The 17,301-nt window shown below is 40.1% G+C and overlaps 1 protein-coding gene across 1 annotated transcript in view; it reads right to left on the bottom strand.

Annotated features, from left to right (window-relative positions):
- The window catches only part of LOC137655397 (uncharacterized), a 92,978-nt gene extending 76,290 nt beyond the window's left edge, over positions 1-16,688 (bottom strand). Inside the window, exon 1 of the mRNA XM_068389289.1 lies at positions 16,355-16,688. Within this exon, the coding sequence (XP_068245390.1) occupies positions 16,355-16,688 (334 nt within the window). The remainder of the gene's footprint in view (positions 1-16,354) is intronic.
- Positions 16,689-17,301: the final 613 nt, after the last annotated feature.

The following is a 17,301-nucleotide window of genomic DNA, read 5'->3' on the forward strand; positions in this document are numbered from 1 at the left end:
AGGATGTTGCTTTTTTATGGTATCCTAAATTATGCATAACAAGCAGTTTGAGCAGGACACAGGATGTCTTTGAAGCGTCAACACGACACAGCTCTGATAAACATCAAAATTGCTTTCAAATGAAAGTGTCGCCGGAATTTCAAGCACGTGATCAATGTCACCTGAAGTCTATACGTCATTGGCAGCCATCTTGGTTGTCAAACCTTGAATTCTACCGTATAAAAGTAGTAAAGTTACCACATAAGTAAGTTCTGTCCAGCCAGTATACCATTCAGAGAGACCATTAAGGTCTATGGGACACCCCGAAGGGGGGAGAGGTGCAGTCTGGGGTTTGCCTACTACATTCTGTGTTCAGAATGGACAGATACCTACCCAGCAACAGAGTCACCCGGCCCTGAGATTGACGCCTTCCAGCCGTGGTCTAGACCCTGTGTCTATATATAAGTATATATAATATATGTACAGTATATGGTATTACAATTCTTCATTGCTAAACAACCAGTATTACTCTGTACTGTCGGCGTCAATGACCTTAGATGTCAGGATGCCTGAAAACTTTGAATCAATCAATCAATCACTGTACTGCGTTCTTGTGTTATTCACTGCATTATCGAATTTTTAGGAAGAAAAATTGCTAGAATACTACAAAACATGACCTAAGTTACGAGGTGATAATACACCTACTGATTGTACTGTGTATAGTGAAACTGTTGAACAGCCAGTTGCAGCTAGTGATGAGAGAGAATCCTGATATGAACTACATGCCTCTACTTCTGTGTCAAGTTCAAGAGCTAGTAAATTATGTATTAGGAATTCAAAGAAATGCAAATTTGATGACAGTTACATTGAATTATTTTATGAAAAATGGGATTTGTTTTGTCTGGGGAGAAATAAAGCAAGGTTCTTGATACTGTGCCCCTTTTAAATGGCACCATATAATGTCAATTAAAAGAGATGGCCGATAACTGTTAAACCGTGTTAATAAAACTCATAAAAATAAGTCCTGTGTGATTAACTTTTCAGGTTGTTGAATCAGCTGGAGTTGCCATTAGCTGTCCTCCTTGTGTTTGTACAATATGTGTCAGATGAATCTGTGCATGAAGATTTTGTACCAACCGTGTGTCACACGATCGTACATAAATTATTTTGTATATATTATGCTTGTATCTGCGGTCTTCCCTCGCACTAAAAAGAACATGAATAATCAGGTCTCGGTTTTCCTCTGTAACATTGTCATTCCCTCAAACATGTATTTTCCTGTTGCCTTGAGGTTTTGTATATAAAAAAGTGTTTTCTTTAATAAAGTACTCAGTTGATTGCATCCTGCCTTTGTGTTCACAACTCTCTCTCGGCCCGTCACATTGGTGACCCCGGAAATCAACTCGCTCCCACCGCCTTCCACCCCCACACCCTCGCCCCTCATTGTTGGTACTATGCCGGACCCTACGGCAGTTGGTGCGGCGGCCGCTCCAATCAAACTTTCATTGCTTGCCAGTGGAGAGGTGTTTGCTTGGTTTTAGCGCGCAGAAGTCCAGTTTCGCTTCAGGGGCATGACTCGCTCCACCACCAAAGCAGATTATGTTCATGCGGCGATACCCGAGGACACCTTTCCAGAAATATCCGACTGGCTTTGTGAACAAGGAGACACCCCAATAGTGTATGATGCCCTCAAAACATACCTTCTGCAGCAGTACTCGCCATCGGCAGCCGCCCGTATAGCAAACCTTTATCAGCTCTCGCAACAACCGTTGGGGGACCAAAGGCCTTCGCTTGCCCTCAGGGAAATGACCAGTATCGCTCCCCTTCAAACTGCCGCAGACGGCTCTCCTCGTGAGGTGAACCTACTTCATGCCCTTTGGATACGCCGTTTACCCGGACCTATACACGCTGCCATACCCGATGTCGATAGTTTACCCATAAAGGACTTGATGACCAAAGCCGACGCCCTTATGGACAGCCACTACAAGACCTCCATCAACGCCTCCACCCCTGACGAAGAGGATGCCTATTCAACGTCAACCGAAGCTAACATGAACAACCGTAGGACATACACGCCTACCCCGTGACGTGGCAAAGCAGCGACAAAGCCGCCCACCACCCACCAATCGCTCACGCCCCAACAAACAACTTCTACAGCCACTTACTACCTCCCAACCACCGCAGTTTTGCTACTACCACTTCAGATTCGGGGCAACCACGAAGAAATGTGCCAAGGATTCTCAGTGGCCAAAAAACGTGTAAGTAGGCTGTCGCTCATGGCGGTGGCCTCCCGTGTTTCTAATCTTTTCTTTTTACAGGATGCAGGAATGGGCGTGCGATTTTTGGTAGACACGGGTGCTTGTCGTTCTCTTTTGCCAAGGAAACTCTTCAATTCGCGACGTAGTCTCTCTACATCTGCCGACGTCCACTTAGTAGCTGCCAACGGATCTGCGATACCCACCTACGGTTACGAGAACCTCTCATTATCGTTCGGAAATGGTAAATTCAATTGGAACTTTCGCGTTGCTGACGTCACATTGCCAATCCTCGGTGCGGATTTTCTCTCCTTTCCACCTTCTGGTCGATGTCGCCCACCGACGATTGGTCTACGCAGACTCATACTTGTCGACACCTCTTCAACCTGCCCTTTCTAACCTCGCTCTCCACATCAGCGCACCTACGGATGGCTACGCCCACCTCCTCACGTACTACCCGGAAGTTTTCCGTCCAGAACTTTGCCAAACACCCACGGTTCCTGCCAAGCACGGTATTTATCACCATATCAAGACGACGGGACCCCCAGTCTTTGCAAAATTCAGACGTCTGGCACCGGAACGATTGGCAGCCGCCAACCAGACATTCGCTGGAATAGAGGAAATGGGCCTTTGCTAAAAGGCCTCCAGCCCATAGTCGTCACCCTTACACATCGCTGTGAAGAAAGATGCCTCCCTACGTCCGTGCGGGGATTACAGGTGCCTGAACATGCAAACAGAACCGGATCACTACCCACTCCCAAACATTACCGACGTGACCTATCTGCACAAAGCGAAGGTTTTCTCTATGCTCAACCTCCTGAAGGGGTATTATCAGGTGCCTATGAACCCAGAAGACATCCCCTAGACTGCCATCACCACTCCGTTTGGTACATACATCTTCAATCACTCCTGTTTTGGCCTTCGTAATGCTGGGGCCACGTTTCAACGTCTCATGGATGGCATCTTGGGGGACCTCCCTTTCTATGTATGTTATGTGGACGACATACTTGTGTTCTCCTCCTCAAAAGAGAAACACCTCCGTCACCTGCGCATCGTGCTCGACTGCCTGCAACAAAACAGCCTTGTAGTCCGGTACGACAAGTGTACCTTTGGCGCCAACGAAGTGTCGTTCTTAGGGCACCGCATCACTACTGAAGGAGTCCACCCCCTCCCTGAGAAGGTACCAGCCGTTCAGAACTTCACCGCGCCCTCGACCGTCAAAGCTCTGCAGGAATTCTTGGGCATGATCAACTATTATCAAGGATTTCTGCCAGCCATTGCCACCACTCTTGCTCCCCTCTACGCCTCCCTCAAGGGCAAGCCAAAGAAAATGAAGTGGGGTCCCCTAAAAGAAGCAGCCTTCTGCAAAGCAAAGAAGGCCCTATCAACTGCTTCGGCTCTTACTTTTCTATCCCACACGCCCCTCTCCTTCTCTCCACCGATGCCAGTGACGTCACTATTGGTGCAGTACTCGAGCAGGTGGTCAACGGCTCGCCCCGCCCATTGGCCTTCTTCAGCAGAAAACTGTCCAAGGCAGAGGATTGCTGGCGGTGCACTTGGCTGTCTGTCACTTTCGCCATTTCTTAGAAGGTACGCCCTTCGTCATTTGCACAGACCACATGCCTCTTGTGCACTCCTTCACTCGACAGTCTGACGCCTGGTCTGCCCGTCAACGCCAACATCTCTCCGCCGTGGCTGAATACAATTGCACCCTTCAATACATCCCTGAGAAAATGAATCCCGTTGCCGATGCCCTGTCAAGAAACACATTGGCTGCCGTTCAACTGGGACTGGATTATAACCCCCTGGCTGAAGCCCAGTGACAATTATGTAGGAAATCCTGCTCGTCCCTCCGTTGGGAAGACTTTCCCCTCAAAGACTCCAACACCACCCTCCTCTGTGACGTCTGTTCTGGTAGACCGCGATCCTGGATTCCTGTTCCCATGCGCCGTCAGGTGTTTGATTTCATTCACGGCCTTTCACATCCCTCATGCCGTTTTACTGCACAGCTGCTAAGGATGCTAAGGATTGGGTCCACGCCTGTACTTCTTGCCAAACTTCCAAAGTACATTGACACACGGATTCAGGAGGGGCACCTTTCCTCGACCTCACCATCGTTTCGCACACATTCACATCAATGTTGTAGGCTCCCTACCCACATCACAATGACTTCATTACCTGTTTACTGTCATCGACCGCTCCCCTCATGGGCCTGAAGCCATTCCCATGGGAACTGCAACGTCCGCCTCATGTACATCTGCCTTACTCTCTGTATGGATTTCAAGATTCGGTATCCCTGAGCATATTACTTCTGACAGGGAAACCACTTTCACCTCTCAATTGTGGACATCATTAGCGAATCTCCTGGGCATCACCCTACATCAGACAACGGCCTACAATCCTGCTGCCAATGGAGTGGTTGAACGTTTTCTTCGCACCCTCAAAGCAGCTTTGATATCCCGCTGCAAGGATTGCAACTGGTTTACTCAGCTTCCCTGGGTCCTACTGGGACTAAGGACCACTCCTAAAGACGCCCTGGACGTCTCGTCAGCTGAAATGGTGTATGGCGACCTGTTGGTCGTCCCTGCCGAATTTTTTCCTTTTACAACCTGCTCCCTCGATGTCCAGCGCATACGTCAAGTCATGGGAAAATTTATTCCATGCCGCCAGACTTACAAGCCCCCAGCGAAGCATCACATACCAACGGACTTGCACTCTGCAATGCACGTCTTCCTGCGCAACGACACTAGCAAGCCACCGCTAACGACCCCTTACACGGGCCCTTTCCTTGTGATCCGACGCAGTCAGAAAGTATTCCTACTAAACATTAGTGGCAAAGAAGACTGGGTCTCCAATGATCGTCTAAAACCTGCTTATCTTCTGCCAGATGACCCGCCTACAGTTTGCCTCTCTAGATCAGGGCACCCTATTTAACATGTATAGTATGTCATTTCTAGGGGGGGAGCCATGTACCAACCGTGTGTCACACGGTCGTACATAAATTATTTTGTATATATTATGCTTGTGTCTGCGCTCTTCCCTCGCACTAAAAAGAACCTGAATAATCAGGTCTCTGGTTTTCCTCTGGAACATTGTCATTCCCTCGAATATGTATTTTCCTGTTGCCTTGAGGTTTTGTATATAAAGGAGTGTGTTCTTTAATAAAGTACTCAGTTGATTGCATCCTGCCTTTGAGTTCACAACTCTCTCTCGGCCCGTCACAATTTGCCGTTGTGCCAAGCTCTCAAGACAACTACAAGAGGTGAGGATATATTCAGGATATTAGACACCTACTTCATAAAAAAATATTTTGGTTGGGGCCTTTGCATTGCAAAGGCTTTGACAGGCTCAGTAAAGTGTGTAATTTGTCTCATAAAAAAATGTTGCAGTTACTGTGGAGCATAGACACTGTGGCCTCGATAGGGAAGTATTACCTGTGAAAAAGAAGTCCGGATATGCAAGGTGGCCTATTATCCAGATATATTCTCGAAATTAAATGACCTTCACTCATTTCAAATTTCTCTCAATATTTTGAATATCCAAGACACATCGAGTTCTGGGTTGGTGTATAAAGAAAAACAAGACAGATTGCATGCCAAATTGCCAGACATTCCTGGAGGAAAATTCCTTGGAGTTAGTTGCATGATTTTGCATCTACAACAATAAAAAGATAATTTACTTACCAAAACAACTAAACACAATGACATGGCTGCGTAACCCATTCATGGATAAGAATAATATGATGAAGCAGATTTTGTCAGTGAGTGAAAAAGAACAGCTTATTGACATTTCATCTGACCTAACTTTGAAAACTAAATACAACCAGGACTCTCCATATTTTTCTGGATAAACATGTTCCATGAGTATCCAGCAATATTTAAACTAGCATTAAAACATCTTATGCCCTTTGCAACAACATACAAGTGTGAAGCAGCTTTCTCTATCTAGATTGCAACCAAAAATAAATAGAAAATCAAAGGGGATGCAGCACCTGATGTGCGTCTGCAGTTAACAAACAGTTCCAGACTTTGATGCTCTCTGTAGCCAGATACAAGTTCACAAATCACATAGAAAAAAAAGTAAGAATTTTGATGAGGAGTAATAAAATTTGAACTTTTATTTAGTCGTGTGTGTATGTGTGTGAGTGTGTGCTCACATTTTGGGAAATCTCAACATTTAAGGGAGATATTTCCACATATATTTGGTGAAGGGATTCAAAGGGGTTCAACCGAGTATCAGTAAATGCAAAAAAGTTCCGTTAACTGGAAAATTTTTAGATCCACTCGTCTAGAAGAAATATTCGAGGAAGGCAGGAGATTGTCTGTCTTCTGCTTTGAGTCAAAAAAAAAAAATGGCCAGATATTGGTGAAGACGAAGATAGAAAGAAATACTGAGGACCTAGAGAGAGAGGAAATCCAGAATCTACAATTTTGTTTATTTTTTAGTCTACAGCCACAGTGCGCATGTGTTGTTGAAATTTGCACAGTTTTCCTTTAGTAAATGAGCAAAATACATGAAGCTATCCGTGCCCCGCATTTCTGAGATTATATTTCAATTTAAGAATAAATTGCTAAGATATTAAAGACAATTCTGATACATGAACACATAAGAAGGCCCCGCTTATAAACATAACTATCATAGGAGGCTACACACCATTTTCTGAATAAAGATTGATGAAATCGTGTGGTTGGATATCTTCCATCATTATAAGACAATTAATTATTCCACATGTTACCCTGTCTTCCGCAGGAGCTGTCGCGCTACTTTTTTTTTTTTTTAATTCTCAACAACGTCTCATCTTTTGTGAAAGGCAAGCTAGGCTCATCCAGCATATCCATTTCCATTCTTACCTACTGACGTCTCTTTGAATGATTGTTACGTAGAGTAGCGAGAACATTGTTTGGTAAGTTAATAATGCTAGAGGCAGATGACGATTTCTTCATTAGTTCATGTGCCGCTCCTTTTTTTCATGATGGGCAATATTTTTCCTTTTGATCCCTTTCACATTATTCAAAGCATCCCATACACAATTTATAGACTTCAAAAAAGACATTTTCTCTAAAAAGGGGCCCAATGATTTTCCTCTTTATTTTTTAAAATCATATTTTAGAAGTACTGTCTGCAATCTGTACCATTGCCTCTTTACTGCTCCTATCATTAGGACTTATATTTAACTTCCTTTGTGTATTTTTTTAAACAGTGTTCCATCCCTTTATTATTTATCCCTTCTCGTGTAATGCTTGCTTTAGTCACTTGATTTTCTAAAATTTCTGATAGAATAGTTCTCCTTGTTCACCTTCACGTACAATAGAAAAGCTATTACATTAATTAAAGCATCCAGCAACCCATTCTCATCATTTCCACGCCCAAATACTTATTTTTAGTTCTTATACCACTCAGCAACCTTGGCCATAAAAGAAACCCTTTAATCATTCTTGATAATTAATCTTTTCCCTTTTTGGCTGAAAGTTGTCTATGTATACCAGATTCACTTTAAAAGCAAAATACCTACTTACTACTGTAAGTTACCAACAACTAAAGCAGAAGATACATACTAAGGACACATTGAATAGCAGGGTATAATAGGTTCTGCCACCTCTCATATGAGTGGAGTCTTTATTCTGTAAAACACAAATATCCTCAAAAGGATTGACAATACTATTCACAACAAAGCAATTTTTATTAGCATGCTCATTATTTAAAAGAAAAAAATGCCAGCCATTAAGGTCACCTATTAGTAAACACTTTCTTCAAAAATACATTCATGCAGTTTTCCAATATTCAGCATATCGCTGTGAAAATAGGCATATATACATACACACACACACACACACACACACACACACACACACACATATATATATATATATATATATATATATATATATATATATATATATATATATATATATATATATATATATATACACTGCAATCGAACAATAGACCCTTCAAATAGAAGGCAAGGTTTCTACCAATCAAGACCCCATAGGTTCTAGAAGTCGGAAAGTAAGTGTTCACTGCATTTCATGATTTACCTGGTGAGACATCATTCTGATATCAGTAATTTTTCCCCGACTTATCGACCCACAAAATGACACAATTGATTGCGTTCAATATGAAATAACCCCAATACGTCAATAAGGATGAAAATCAACACATTATTGTGCTCATATAGAAAAATAATTCTAGCTCATATTGGGATCAAATGAAAGGCAAGCTCATTACAACCATGCCACCAGAGGCTCTAATAAAAGTTGTAACCTAAGCGCTAACTGTATTTCAGAATTTGCCTTGATGAGATATCAGTCTCATGCCCCCATAGGCTCTACAAGTCGGAAATTAAGTGTTCACTGCATTTCAGGATTTACTTAGTAAGATACCATTCTAATATCAGAAATTTTTCCCCGACTTCTCGACCCATCAGGTAACAAAACTGATTGGTTTTAATATGAATTACCCCTAATATGACAATAAGGATGAAAATATACATAATATCGTGGGCAAATAGAAATAGTTTTATACCTTATACCTAAATTGAACTCGAGCCCCTTCAAATGAAAGGAAAGGTCACTACCAACCATGCCACAAGAGGTTTAAGAAAGTCTTAACCTAATTGTGAACTGCATTTCAGGATTTACCTTGTGAGATATCAGTCTTATTCTAGCGAGTTTTCCCTAGTGTTCCCAAACCACTATGGGACACAATTGGTTGCTATTAATTCCATTTATCCCAATGAGTCAATATGGATGAAAATCAACACAATATCGTGCTCAAAGAGGAATATATTTCTACCTCACACTAGGATCACACTCGAGCCCCTACAAATGGAAGGCAAGGTTGCTACCATCCATGCGACCAGTTCTAAATGAAGTCAGAACTTAAGTGCTAACTGCATTTCAGGATTTACCTGGTGAGACATCAGTCTCGTACCAGAGAGTTTTCCCAGACATCCTGAACTACCCTGTGACAGAATAGATTCATCTCAATTCGAATTAACATCAATGAGTCAATATGGATGAACATCAGCACAATATCTTGCCCAAATAAAAATAAATTTCTACCTCATATTGGGATCGAACCCAAGCCATTTCAAATGAGAGGTCCTAAAAGAAGTCGGAGCTGAAGTGCTAACTCTCTTTCAGGATTTAGCTGGTGAGACATCAGTCTAATACCGGCAAATTTTCCACGACTTCCCTATCCACCCGGCGACAAAATTGATTGATTTTAATTCCAATTACCCCCAGTGAGTTAGTATAGATAATAATCAACATAATATCATGCTCAAATAAAAATAAATTTCTACATCATACTAAGATCGAACCCTATCCCCTTTACATGAAAGGCAAGGTTGCTACCAACCCGGCCACCAAAAGCTTTAATAGAAATTCGAACCTAAGCGCTAACTGCATTTTGGCATTTACCTGGTGAGACATCAGTCTTATATCAGCAAGTTTTCCCTAATTTTCTGAAGCTCCAGGTGAGATAATCAATTGGTTTTAATTTGAATTACCGTTAATGAGTCTATATGGATGAAAATCAACACATGCTCAAATAGGAATAAATCTTTACCTAATACTGCGATCGAACCCAAGCTATTTCAAATGAAAGGCAAGGTTACTACTAACCATGCCACCAAAGGTTCTAAAAGAATTCGGAACCTAAGTGCTAACTGCATTTCAGGATTTACCTGGAGAGACCTAAGTCTCATACCAGCGCGTTTTCCCCGACTTCATGACACACCAGGTAACACAATTGACTGCTTTTATTTTGAATTGCCCCTAATGAGTCAATACATATGGAAATCAGCCTAATATCATGCTCAATTCTTTTTGAATTTTTCCCTCATGCTAGGATCGAACAAAATCCCCTTCAAATGAAAGGTACCAGAATTTTAAAAAGTCGAAACCATAGTACTAACGGCATTTCAGGATTTACCTGGTGAGACATCAAGTCTCATAACAGCTAGTTTTCCCCGTTTTCCTTACCTATCAGGTGGCACAATAGATTTCTTTTTATTTGAATTCCCTCCTTCCCTAATGAGTTAATGTGGATGAACTTAACCCTATATCGGGCTCCAATAAAACTAAATATCTACCTCATAATGGGATTGAATTAGAGCCCATTCAAATGAAGGGGTGTATGAGTTCATCATTTAATACAAGTTCAAGATCTTATCACAATGGAATACCAAAAATTATTTTTGGTTACTTTGTCTTCCTCCATTGGTTTTCCAAATAATCTCATCAAACCATGCGGGGGTTAAATACTCCACAGCCTTTTCATGCATCTATAATATTGTAAATAAAACTTACAGAATATGAGAAAGACATGCATGCGAAATAGACCTGAACCTAGGACTAAACGAGGAGGGGAGAGGATTAGTTTTGGGTGGTCTAAATTTGTCTTGGCCTTGTTAACTGTTATTGTTTTTCTTTTATATATTCCTATAGTATAGAGATATGGTCAGAAAAGATGCTCTAGTTTTTCAGAATATAATGGGATTTTTTGTTTCTAGAGGCTTGAGGTTGCATTTACATTAGAAAAATAAGGGCCTCTTGAAGTGACCTTAGCCTCTACTAGGATACGACTCGATGTATAATCTCTGACTTTGATAAAGTGCACATGTTCTACAAGTTATACTTCTATATACATTCTTGCACATCTCTGTTCCGCCACCACTTTTCTCCACTCGATAAACCATATCCACTGGTTCTTCTCACTATTTCCACCTGCTCCCTTACACAGATTTCTCTCATACACAGCCAAATATTTCCCTCCTTGTTACCTTGTTCAATCTCTATGTTCAACCCTCTCAGTAGTTTCTCTCTTATAATCCTCATAAATTGCTCATACTCTTCTCCTATAAGGTACCAAACTTTAATTACAGAACTTCTCTTTCTCTTCTTAAGTTTTCTACCTCTCATTTTAAAACCCATCACTTATGGTCTGTTGCTTAAAACATGCTTCCCCCCAAAACACTTCACAGTTCATAACTTCATTCTTGTCTGCATCTCTAAGCAATAAGTAATATATATGGCTTTCCACTCCTCCACTTTCATAGGGTATCTGATGCTTATCCAACTTCTGAAACATGGTGTTCATACATGCCAAACTCTGAGCCATCTCTAATACATACTCCCTATCCCCATTTATAATTCCAAGCCCCTGGCCTCCATGTACTCCTCATAGCCATCCCCCTCTCCTACAAATAACTCATCTTCCTCTTTCACTGATCTAGTGGCAGCCTCAAACTCCTGCCTAAATATTTATTTGTTCTTGTTCATGACAACTTATTGGGGTAGGGCATATGCTGAAATTATATTTATTATCCGATCCTATATTATCATTGGGATCTTAAAAGCCTATCATTTATTTCCTTCACCAGCATCATATTTTTCTTTCCAGCTATTAACTATTATGACCCCAACTCCATTTCTTACCTCTCTTGACCCTCTATAATAAAATTTTTACCAATATCCTATATCTCTAGATCCGTTTAATTTCCACCCAGTCTCTAGCACACGTAAGACACCTATCTTCTTTCTCTCCATCACATCCACTTACTCCCTCAATCTTCCCGTCACTGAAATAAGATTCCAAGTACCTGTTCTCATTTAATTAGATATACGAGTTCCCTTGGCTATTCTTCTTAATTTTAGTAGTTATAATTTTACAGTGTCATTTCCTTCATTTTAACTTTATTGTTGCTGTTCAATATGACATTTATATATGAATATACTGAACTGGAACATCTATCTAAATTTTGAGTTCAAAAGTTTAATGTTTTGGTGCCATTCCCTTTATTTTCATTTTAATATTGCATCTGAACGTGGCTATTATATTTGATTACCCTGAACTGGGACAGCTATCTAAATTTTGAGCCCAAAGGTTCGATAGAGGAGAGTACCTGTGTGTAGATAGGTGTAATTTGGCCCACCATTATTTGCCTAGTGATTAATTACACATAGTGTAACGAAGCAAGATACATTAGCAATTTTTGTTGCCAGATCCAGGCCTGTCGGTTTTAGGCCTCTGAAGTCCCCTCTACTCATGCCTACCCCTTGCCATAGTCTGGTAAAAATCAGCACCTACTTACAATGTTAGCTTGTCTAGTACTACCTGATCGTGTGGACGAACCCTTACAGTTGATTACTTAAAACATGATGCATACACTGTAAATGACCAATTACAAATGTCTTAGATGGGCTCTTTGTATTAGAAGGTTGTGTTCATCACCATCACCAAATATACAGGGTAATACAAAAAAATATCCAAATACAATATCATTCAAAAGTAATAATTCGTTAGATATTCAAAACATAAAGTAAACATATTGCCTTTTTGTATTATATTACAAAAACATTCCGTACATATGCAAACTTATAAGTCTTTTCCAGCAATATTTAACCAACTGTCCGGAAGTTTTTTGGGGGAAATTAAAAAAAAGAAAAACTGTCTATAAACTTTAATGTAATCCGAATATGCTGAAGACAAGTAATTCATGTACATTAAAAGATGTAATATACTGCTAAAATTACCCTTAGTGTTGCATATGAGTATCAAAGAAAACGTACCGAGCAAAGGATGTTCCAACTGATATTCAGACAATCAAGATTAGAATTCTACCCAATTCCTACCATAAATTTATCTTCAGACTTTGCAAATTAACAACCATCACCATAGCTGTAATTTGAACTCGATTTCCAATTAACAAAACATCTGTACTTCCTTTAGCTTATAACTATAATCAATGATTAGCCAGAATGGTATGATCCCGTTCACCCACACAACAGGGTGACTCAAAAATAAAAAATAGAATTAAAAACTGACCCACGAGACGACTGCTATGAAATTCTTTGACATTAATTTTAATAGCCTAATTGTAAAGCGATAGAATTCACTAATATTAAAAGCTATCTTATTGTGAAGGTTTTTCGTATTCCGTGGTAGGCGGTATGTCTTAGCAATCCATGTTTGTCAACGGTTATACTCGTATAAGCAGAGGAGCAATGACACCTTTGGGTGTGGGGGAAATACCCCTCTGAATCTCCATGAAGTCACTGGCAGCAGGGTGACGGTTTAGGCTTTTGATATTCTTATAAGTATAATGAACATTAAATTTGATGGTACTTGAGGATATTCAAAACCAAATGCTCATTATTAGTGCCACACCAAAAGTTATCTGTGAAAAATGAGTCCTTATATATAGCTGTTTCCATATTTCAAGTTAGACTTCGTAAATATTATAAGTTAAATGGTGCATAGGGTAAAAGTGTGATAGAACTTAGCTTACGACAAAAGGAAAAGTATAAATATATCCATTAACGTTGATTTCTATTCCAAATCAGTTACTTTAATATTCATTATAATCAGCCATCGTATTATGATGCAATCTTGTTTTCTTCAGATTACTCCTCAACCTAAATCCTTATTTTTAGCTGGAAATATACACAATAAACAAATGTATAGCATTTGAAATTCCTTGGATATTCAAATAAACTTTAGGGTACCCTCAAAGTATTTAGCCTACTCAATGGCGTTGATTAAAACTTATTGACTTGTCACCATATCTTTAGATTCAGGCTTTGCAGATATCTATAAAAAAAATGCTATAAGTGTAACATCTCTAATTATCTTTCGTTTGAGCATAACTGTAATTGATGCAAGTTTAAAATTTAAATGTTTGAAGATCTTGTTAAATCCACTAACAAAGTTGATACAATAACTTCCCCATTCCAACACTTGTAGTTATTCGTCAGTTACCTTGTGAAAACTTCCTCTCAATGAATACATATATATTCAAATATGCGACAAATTCTTCTTAGTATATACAATATACACAACACATTAATACACACACATACACACACACATACATACATATATATATATATATATATATATATATATATATATATATATATATATATATATATATATATATATATATATATATATATATATATATATATATATATATATATATATATATATATATATATATATATATATATAGACGTTTGTGCTTCTCATGTGCATAACCTATTTATGTACATTTTAAGAATTCTAGACTGATTAAGTATCTGCTCTATTGAAATAGTTCTATTATTTTTCCTGTAATGAAATCTAGAATAAAATATTGAAAAGCATTAGAGACTTTTCTTTTCAACGTCTAATTTCCTTTTTTTTTTCAGAGAATAGACAACAAGTGTACTACAGGAATTTCGATTAGATTGATACCTGGAAATAGCTGACAATAGAGTGAGAATTTAAAGTAGGCCTACTATATACATAAAGGAATTATCATGTTCCACGGCTGAAACTTGAATAAGTCTGCCATTATTAAAAAAGGGGATTTACGATCTCTGATTATAATATAGATGTAAGCTATTATCACTTAAAACCAATATTAAATCTGTTTAAGAAATTCAACTCATTTTGATGTTCTATGTTAACATTTTGTGCGAGTGAGCCGTTAGTTTATAATTAAGAGACGATATGAATGCTACTAACTTTATTTCAACACATAATGAGTTCATATACAAGAGGTTCCAAGCAAGAATGTCTACAAAATTTCAAACAGATTCGTGCATGTAAAGGCAAGCTTGAACAGGTTTTGTGATCAGTTGGGGAATAGACAGACATGCAAAAAAGAGAGAGAAAAAAAGAAGGAAATACCAATGTACTGTACAAGCATGTGTGAAACATATATGGTACATGGCTTACCCCCATTTAAATAGACATACATGTGAAAAGGAGCACTGTACTCCAGAGTCTCACTGTAGGTGGGTCATCTTTTGGTAAATATGCAGGTTTTAGGCTATCAATGGAGAGCCACTCTTTTTTGTTATAAATGTTAATTAAAAAATCCTTTGGATCACGATGAAGCACTGGGAAAGGGCCCGTATAAGGGGGCGTTAGCAGTGGATTACTAGTGACTTTGTGCAGGAAAATTTACTTTGAAAACGACAAATCTGTTGGTAGGTGTTGCTTAGCTGAGGGCTTGTAAACCTGGCAGCATGGAGTAAGTTTTTCCACAATGTGATGTAGGTGCTGGGGAGTGTGGGAAGAGGTCATAGACAGAAAAAAGCTTGACATTGACGACCAACTGGTTGCCAGACACCATTTCAGCTTCCAAGACATCCAGGTTGTTTCTAGGAGTGGTCTTTCGTCCCAAGAGAACACGGGGATGCTGGGTAAACTAGTTTGAGTCACTGCAGCTGGACATGAAAGCTACTTTGAGTGTGTAATGAAAGCATTCAAAACCTCTGTTAGCAGTGGTCTGATGTAGGGTGATGCCCAGGAGATTTTCTAATGATATCCATAATTGAGAGGAGAAAGTGGTACCCCTGTCAGAAGTAATATGCTCAGGGATACCAAATCTCGCTATCGGCCCTAAGACTAAGGCAGATGTACATGAGGCAGACATTACAGTTTCTACAGAAATGGCTTCATTCCAACAAGTGGAGCAGTCAATGTCAGTAAACAGATAACAATGTCCTTGTGATGTGGGTACTGTACATACCACCTCGAGATAAATGTGAGCAAAACGACGCTGAGATTAAAGAAAGGTGCCCAGTTCTGAATCTAAATTTCAATGTACTTTTTAATGGCATGAAGCACAGGGCCGGACCAAATCCTTAGCATTCTCAGGAATACTGTGCTAAATGAACATAGTCTTCAGTAGCTGTGTAGTACATCAGCACAAGGGATGTGAAAGGCCATGAATGAAATCGAACAACTGCCATCATATGGGAGCAGCTATCCATAGTTTTGGTCTACCAGTACTGACGTCACAGAACAGGGTGGTATTGGATTCGTCGAAGGCGAAGTTTTTCCAAAGGAAAGATGTTGAGGATATCCTACATGCTTGGTACTGTGGATGTTTTTGCTGAGCTTCTACCAAGGTGTTTTAATGCAAACCTAGGTGAATGGTAGTCAGTAGGTTTCTTAATAGGGCATCGGCAACGGGTTTAATTTTCCAGGGATATCTTGAAGGGTACAATTCTATTTGGTAATGTAGAGATGTCAGTGTTGATGGTTGGACCTGGCGTTGGACTGTTGAGTGAAGGCATACACCAGAGGTATGTGGTCTGTACTAATGACGAAGGGCCTACCTTCTAATAAGTGGTGAAATTGACAGACAGCCAAGTGCACCACCGGCAATTTGTGGTTGAATATGGAGTAACCAGATCCTATCTTGGACAGCTTTCTACTGAAGAAGAATAATGGGCGTGGCGAGACATTGACAACCTGCTCGAGAACTGAACCAATAATGATGTCACTGGTCAGTAAGAGAATCAGCAATAGATAAGTCATTATTTTTGCTGCAGATTGCAGCTTCTTGAAGGCATCTAGCTTCAGGTCTTTTGGCTTGCTTTTGACTGAGGCATGGAGGTGGGCAATAGTGGTGTCTATGGCTGGCAGGAACTGTAGATAATAGTTGATCATACCTAAGATTTATTGTAGTGCTTTGACGGTCAAGGGCATGGGGCAGTTTCGAATGGCTGCTTCCTTCTCAGGTAGGGGGTTGATACCTTCAGGAATGATGCAGTGCCCTAAAAATGATACATTTTTGGGCGCCAAAGGTACACTTGTTGTACCCGACTTCAAGGCCATTTTGTTGTAGGCGGTTGAGCACGATACATAGGTGACGGAGGTGTTCCTATTTGAAGGAAAATAACACAAGTATTTTGTCCACAGAACATGCACAGAAGATGAAGTCCCCTAAGATGCCATCCATGAGGCATTGAATAGTGGCCCTAGCACTACGAAGAGAAAAACCAGGATGAATTAAAGGTGTATGTACATAAAGGGGTGGTGATAGGAGTCTTAGGATGTCTTCTGGGTTCATGGTTACATGACTTTACCCAACCAGGAAATCGAGAGTGGAGAAAACCTTCGCTTAATGCAAGTAAGATGTCATATTGGCAATGTTTGAGAGGTGGTGGTGATCCGGTTCTGTCTGCATTTTCAGATGGCTGTAATCCCCGCACAGACGCTGAAAGCCATATTCCTTTGGACGATGTGGAAGAGCGACAAGCTTGGGCTTGAGGCTTTTTGG

The sequence above is a fragment of the Palaemon carinicauda genome, chromosome 16 (assembly GCF_036898095.1).
Source record: "Palaemon carinicauda isolate YSFRI2023 chromosome 16, ASM3689809v2, whole genome shotgun sequence".
NCBI lineage: Eukaryota > Metazoa > Arthropoda > Malacostraca > Decapoda > Palaemonidae > Palaemon > Palaemon carinicauda.